At 51.4% G+C, this 7,500-nt stretch overlaps 1 protein-coding gene across 3 annotated transcripts in view; it reads left to right on the top strand.

Annotated features, from left to right (window-relative positions):
* cntrob (centrobin, centrosomal BRCA2 interacting protein) overlaps positions 1–7,500 on the top strand; it is a 33,398-nt gene that overhangs the window by 24,855 nt on the left and 1,043 nt on the right. For all 3 annotated transcript variants that reach the window (XM_067445359.1, XM_067445357.1, XM_067445358.1), the window contains exons 14-17: positions 1,257–1,404; positions 5,534–5,618; positions 5,708–5,827; positions 7,366–7,500. The exon at positions 7,366–7,500 is cut by the window's right edge and continues 293 nt beyond it. In XM_067445359.1, the coding sequence (XP_067301460.1) occupies positions 1,257–1,404; positions 5,534–5,618; positions 5,708–5,827; positions 7,366–7,500 (488 nt within the window). The remainder of the gene's footprint in view (positions 1–1,256; positions 1,405–5,533; positions 5,619–5,707; positions 5,828–7,365) is intronic.

Raw genomic sequence — 7,500 nt, 5'->3', positions numbered from 1 at the left:
TGTGTGATGGGTAGGTTTAGGGGCAGTGTGTGTGTGTGTGTGTGTGATGGGTAGGTTTAGGGGCTGTGTGTGTGTGTGTGTGTGTGTGTGATGGGTAGGTTTAGGGGCTGTGTGTGTGTGTGTGATGGGTAGGTTTAGGGGCTGTGTGTGTGTGTGTGTGTGTGTGATGGGTAGGTTTAGGGGCTGTGTGTGTGTGTGTGGGTGTGATGGGTAGGTTTAGGGGCAGTGTGTGTGTGTGTGTGTGTGTGTGTGTGTGTGTGTGTGTAATGGGTAGGTTTAGGGGCTGTGTGTGTGTGTGTGATGGGTAGGTTTAGGGGCTGTGTGTGTGTGTGTGTGTGTGATGGGTAGGTTTAGGGGCTGTGTGTGTGTGTGTGTGTGTGTGTGATGGGTAGGTTTAGGGGCTGTGTGTGTGTGTGTGTGTGTGATGGGTAGGTTTAGGGGCTGTGTGTGTGTGTGTGTGTGTGATGGGTAGGTTTAGGGGCTGTGTGTGTGTGTGTGTGTGTGATGGGTAGGTTTAGGGGCTGTGTGTGTTGATTGAAAATACACTGCACAAATGCTTTTCTTCCTCAGTATTGTTTTGTAGTGTAAAGCAGGGACGGCGAGTGTTAAAGGGGTTTTACTGATTAAATATCTATTTAGAAAATATTGTAAAAGTTTTGCGCAGAGCTGTTATGGAAACGCGCTACAGTCCAGTGTGAAGGACCTCGGTACAGACAAGCCAGGTCTGTCTCAAGCAGTTTACGGAAACACAACATCACCGTCAGCGTATTATCACACTATTGGTACAATGGGAATGGCGAATATTCAGAGCAAGCAAACGATGATTATATTTTAAATAAGTGGTGTTTATGTGATCATCGCCGATCGTCCCCTCTTAGTATTAAATAATCTGCCAATGGGGTGAGAGAAATAATCTTGTTTTCTGTTTGAATTAAGATTATTTTTCTCACCCCATTGGCAGATTATTTATCTTATTTTAAGCAAAAACTCTCTTCATTTTGAGTTATTTTCCCCAAAACAAGACAATTACTTTTGCTTGTCTAGTAAATACTTCTTGTTTTAAGAATTGTTAGATGTTTGGACTAGAAACAAGACAAAAATACTGAGGAAGAAGAGCATTTTTTGCAGTGTGCAGTATAAAAATCATTACGCCTATCGAATGTCCCCACATTTCACAAAGACAAGTCTGTGTGTGTGGCCATCATCACCATCATGTGTATGATGCCGTGTGTGTGTGTGTGTGTGTGTGTGTGTAGACTGACAGAGATGCAGGAGGAGCTGCTTTCCATGGCAGCGTCTAAAAGGAAGCTGGAGACGCAGAGGGAGGAGCTTGTGTCCCGCCTGCAGGGAATGATGCGCTCCCATTGGGCGGAGGCTTTAAGGCTGCTGACCAATCAGGAGCAGGTACAGCATTCATTATAGTGCCAGTTATAGTACATGTGACAACCTGATATATATATATATGTATATGTGTGTGCGCTATTTTGCGTGTGTGTGCGTTATTGTTAATGTTATGTTCATTTGAGTTAAATCTGATGAGTGATAACTGGGTTTGATGTAAATAGTAAGTTTGACAGTAATGTTTGAGTGTGTGTAATTCTGCGGAGGGTATGACGCCCGGTTCACACATACTCCGTCTGCTGTGTGTGTGCGGTGTGTGTTGTGTTGCGTATGCGGTGCAGGATCCGCACGCCCTGTTGTGCTTTCACATCTGCTGCGTTTGCAGTCCGCATCTGATCCGCCGTTGCACCACAAACACAGCATTTATTCATGATTATTGATTTAAAATCCAAAGGTTGTTACTGAACATGGTTCGTCAGAATTGCAATTCTCTTAAGTCAGGTTAACGGCTACTACATTTAAGCAACATTTATTCAATTCATTAATTCATATTTATATAGCCTACTTTAGATTTAGCTCACACAAAGTGGCAAAACATTTAAACATAGGTTATATCCTAAAATCACAAACATTTTAAATTAGAAACTTAGTAAAGTCTATTCAAAAACAGCCGACTCTCGTCTTTAAACCCCTCTAAATGAAATCCTGCAGGTCATGAACTTTGCTTTCCATCTCCAAGAAGGACGAGTGCTGTCCCTTATGGCACATTTAAGGTGTCTTTCCTTGCTTTACTTGAGGAAAGAAGCCATGTGTTGACTTTGAAACAAGAGTATATTTTAAATGATATGCATTAAATTATATCTGTGGTGAAATTACTAGATTTTCGCGTCAGTACATGTTTATTTTAATGCGAACAATGTTCTGTCACTTTAATGCAGCACAGCAAAACATAGACTCGGTACGGAAACGATCATCGCACTGCTGCACACACACCGCTCCTGAACGCTCTGCTGCACACACACCGCTCCTGAACGCGCTGCTGCACACACACCGCTCCTGAACGCTCTGCTGCACACACACCGCTCCTGAACGCGCTGCTGCACACACACCGCTCCTGAACGCTCTGCTGCACACACACCGCTCCTGAACGCTCTGCTGCACACACACCGCTCCTGAACGCTCTGCTGCACACACACCGCTCCTGAACGCGCTGCTGCACACACACCGCTCCTGAACGCGCTGCTGCACACATACCGCTCCTGAACGCACTGCTGCACACACTCCGCTCCTGAACGCTCTGCTGCACACACACCGCTCCTGAACGCTCTGCTGCACACACTCCGCTCCTGAACGCTCTGCTGCACACACACCGCTCCTGAACGCTCTGCTGCACACACACCGCTCCTGAACGCTCTGCTGCACACACACCGCTCCTGAACGCTCTGCTGCACACACACCGCTCCTGAACGCTCTGCTGCACACACACCGCTCCTGAACGCGCTGCTGCACACACACCGCTCCTGAACGCGCTGCTGCACACACACCGCTCCTGAACGCTCTGCTGCACACACACCGCTCCTGAACGCGCTGCTGCACACACACCGCTCCTGAACGCTCTGCTGCACACACACCGCTCCTGAACGCTCTGCTGCACACACACCGCTCCTGAACGCTCTGCTGCACACACACCGCTCCTGAACGCTCTGCTGCACACACACCGCTCCTGAACGCTCTGCTGCACACACACCGCTCCTGAACGCGCTGCTGCACACACACCGCTCCTGAACGCGCTGCTGCACACACACCGCTCCTGAACGCTCTGCTGCACACACACCGCTCCTGAACGCTCTGCTGCACACACACCGCTCCTGAACGCGCTGCTGCACACACACCGCTCCTGAACGCGCTGCTGCACACATACCGCTCCTGAACGCACTGCTGCACACACTCCGCTCCTGAACGCTCTGCTGCACACACACCGCTCCTGAACGCTCTGCTGCACACACTCCGCTCCTGAACGCTCTGCTGCACACACACCGCTCCTGAACGCTCTGCTGCACACACACCGCTCCTGAACGCTCTGCTGCACACACACCGCTCCTGAACGCTCTGCTGCACACACACCGCTCCTGAACGCTCTGCTGCACACACACCGCTCCTGAACGCTCTGCTGCGCACACACCGCTCCTGAACGCACTGCTGCGCACACACCGCTCCTGAACGCACTGCTGCACACACACCGCTCCTGAACGCACTGCTGCACACACACCGCTCCTGAACGCACTGCTGCACACACACCGCTCCTGAACGCGCTGCTGCACACACACCGCTCCTGAACGCACGGCTGCACACACACCGCTCCTGAACGCGCTGCTGCACACACACCGCTCCTGAACGCGCTGCTGCACACACACGCTCCTGAACGCGCTGCTGCACACACACCGCTCCTGAACGCACTGCTGCACACACACCGCTCCTGAACGCTCTGCTGCACACACACCGCTCCTGAACGCGCTGCTGCACACACACCGCTCCTGAACGCGCTGCTGCACACACACCGCTCCTGAACGCGCTGCTGCACACACACCGCTCCTGAACGCGCTGCTGCACACACACCGCTCCTGAACGCGCTGCTGCACACACACCGCTCCTGAACGCGCTGCTGCACACACTCCGCTCCTGAACGCACTGCTGCACACACACCGCTCCTGAACGCACTGCTGCGCACACACCGCTCCTGAACGCACTGCTGTGCACACACCGCTCCTGAACGCTCTGCTGCACACACACCGCTCCTGAACGCGCTGCTGCACACACTCCGCTCCTGAACGCACTGCTGCACACACACCGCTCCTGAACGCACTGCTGCGCACACACCGCTCCTGAACGCACTGCTGCACACACACCGCTCCTGAACGCGCTGCTGCACACACACCGCTCCTGAACGCGCTGCTGCACACACACCGCTCCTGAACGCGCTGCTGCACACACACCGCTCCTGAACGCACTGCTGTGCACACACCGCTCCTGAACGCTCTGCTGCACACACACCGCTCCTGAACGCACTGCTGCACACACACCGCTCCTGAACGCACTGCTGCACACACACCGCTCCTGAACGCGCTGCTGCACACACACCGCTCCTGAACGCTCTGCTGCACACACACCGCTCCTGAACGCACTGCTGCACACACACCGCTCCTGAACGCGCTGCTGCACACACACCGCTCCTGAACGCGCTGCTGCACACACACCGCTCCTGAACGCGCTGCTGCACACACACCGCTCCTGAACGCACTGCTGTGCACACACCGCTCCTGAACGCGCTGCTGCACACACACCGCTCCTGAACGCACTGCTGTGCACACACCGCTCCTGAACGCGCTGCTGCACACACACCGCTCCTGAACGCGCTGCTGCACACACACCGCTCCTGAACGCACTGCTGCACACACACCGCTCCTGAACGCGCTGCTGCACACACACCGCTCCTGAACGCGCTGCTGCACACACACCGCTCCTGAACGCGCTGCTGCACACACACCGCTCCTGAACGCACTGCTGTGCACACACCGCTCCTGAACGCACTGCTGCGCACACACCGCTCCTGAACGCACTGCTGCGCACACACCGCTCCTGAACGCACTGCTGCACACACACCGCTCCTGAACGCACTGCTGCACACACACCGCTCCTGAACGCACTGCTGCACACACACCGCTCCTGAACGCACTGCTGCACACACACCGCTCCTGAACGCACTGCTGCACACACACCGCTCCTGAACGCACTGCTGCACACACACGCTCCTGAACGCACTGCTGCACACACACCGCTGCTGAACGCACTGCTGCACAAACACCGCTCCGGACACCACTGACGGACCGCATCCGCGTGCAGTGTGTGAAAGCTGTAATCCGTTAACATGGGTACGGGAAAAAATACGCACCGCACACACACTGCAGACGGAGTGTGTGTGAAACGGGCGTGATGAGTGTAAATGGGTTTAATAAGAAGGTTCCTGAGTATAAATAGTGATTAAAATGGATGTTATGAACGTGTTTTTTAATTTTAATTAATTTCTATGTAAAGCACTTTGAATTGCCATTGGGTATGAAATGTGCTATTCATATAAACTTGCCTTGCGTGTGTGCGTGCATGTGTGTGCGCATGTGTGTGCGTGTGCGTATAGATGGAGAGTTTTTTGTCGCCCGTGCATCAGTGGGAAACGCCCAAGTCGTCGTCTACTCCTCCTAAGAGTGACATGCGTGTGTCAGGTGATCAGTCTCTGTCTTACACACACACACACACACGTCTGTAGGTTTGTTTAATTGGCCTGATCGTGTTGTTTTGTGCCCTGATGAAGCCGCTCCGCAGGCGGTGGTCCTCCATCTGTCCCGAGAGAAGGAGTCTGAGACGAGTGTGTTGAACTGCAGCTCTTCATTCTCTCCTCTGGAGCCACAGATGGAGCACACACATCTCACCGGTACACACACACACACACACACACACACACACACACACACACTCACATTACTGAAGGTCCTGCCATGTAGCTGCATCTCAACAAAGTAAAATACAAAACAGCTATTTTATAGTTTAAATAATACAAACCTTATTCCATAAAAGTTGGGACTCTGCACAAATTGTGAGTAAAACAGAATGCAATGATGTGGAAGATTCAAATGTCAATATTTTATTCAGAACACACCATAGATGGCATTTCAAATGTTTAAACTGAGAAAATTTTATCATTTTAAGGGGAAAATAAGTTGATTTTATATTTCATGGCATCAACACATCTCAGAGTTGTGCCGTGGCCATGTTTCCCCCTGTGTGTCATCCCCTCTTCTGTTTATATCAGTCTGCAAACGTCTGGGGACTGAGGAGACGAGCTGCTCAAGTTTAGGAATAGGAATGTTGTCCCATTCTTGTCTAACACAGGCTTCTAGTTGCTCAACTGTCTTAGGTCTTCTTTATCGCATCTTCCTCTTTATGATGCGCCAAATGTTTTCTATTTCTGACATTTCCTCACTACTAAATATTCCACGCTCAACTGTTAGTGGGATTATAACAAAGTGTTGGGAACAACAGCAACTCAGCCACGAAGTGATAAATCCCAGAGCGGGGTCAGTGCATGCTGAGGGTCACAGTGCGCAAAAGTCTCCAACTTTCTGCAGAGTCAGCTCCAGACCTCCAGACTTCTGTGGCCTTCAGATGAGCTCAAGAACAGCAGAGAGAGCTTCATGGAATGGGTTTCCATGGCCGAGCAGCTCATCCAAGCCTTACATCACCAAGAGCAATGCAAAACGTGGGATGCAGTGGAGTAAAGCAGCCGCCACTGGACTCTAGAGCAGTGAGACGTGTTCTCTGAGCGACCAATCACGCTTCAGTCTGACAATCACATGGACGAGTCTGGGTTTGGCCGTCGCCAGGAAAACGGGACTCGCCTGACTGCATTGTGCCAAGTGTAAAGTTTGGTGGAGGGGGGATTATAGGGTGGGGTTGTTTTTCAGGGGTTGGCCCCTTAGTTCCAGTGAAAGGAACTCTTAATGCTTCACCAAGACATTTTGGACAATTTCATGCTCTCAGCTTTGTGGGATCAGTTTGTGGACGGCCCCTTCCTGTCCCAGCATGACTGCGCTCCAGTGCACAAAGCGTCGCTCCATAAAGACATGGATGAGGAGTTTGGTGTGGAGGAACTGGACTGGCCTGCACAGAGTCCTGAGCTCAACCCGATAGAACAGCTTTGGGATGAATTAGAGCGGAGACTGAGAGCCAGGCCTTCTCGTCCAACATCAGTGCCTGACCTCACAAATGAGCACAAAATTGGCTTTTTTCCAAAAGAATATTTAGATGTTTGGACTAGAACCAAGACAAAAAAGATGTAAGAAGTAAGAACAGCAATTTTTTTGCGGTGAACCTTTAAAGGGATATTTTCTGCCCCATATTTTATTTTACTAGTATTTTTTTTACTAGTTTTGATGGCATTTAAATTCCCATCTGTGTGTGTGTGTGTTTTAGCGCTTAGTGACTGTAGTGCATTGTGGGCCAGGCCTGCGTTCTTAGAGGAAGAGATGATGAAGGAGTCGAGACGAACACAAACCAACCTGAAGCACAAACTGAGCCACGCCCCCACAGACACACGGGCCAATCACA

Source organism: Pseudorasbora parva, chromosome 6 (genome assembly GCF_024679245.1).
Source record: "Pseudorasbora parva isolate DD20220531a chromosome 6, ASM2467924v1, whole genome shotgun sequence".
Lineage (NCBI taxonomy): Eukaryota > Metazoa > Chordata > Actinopteri > Cypriniformes > Gobionidae > Pseudorasbora > Pseudorasbora parva.
This window is presented reverse-complemented; position numbering and strand designations above follow the sequence as displayed.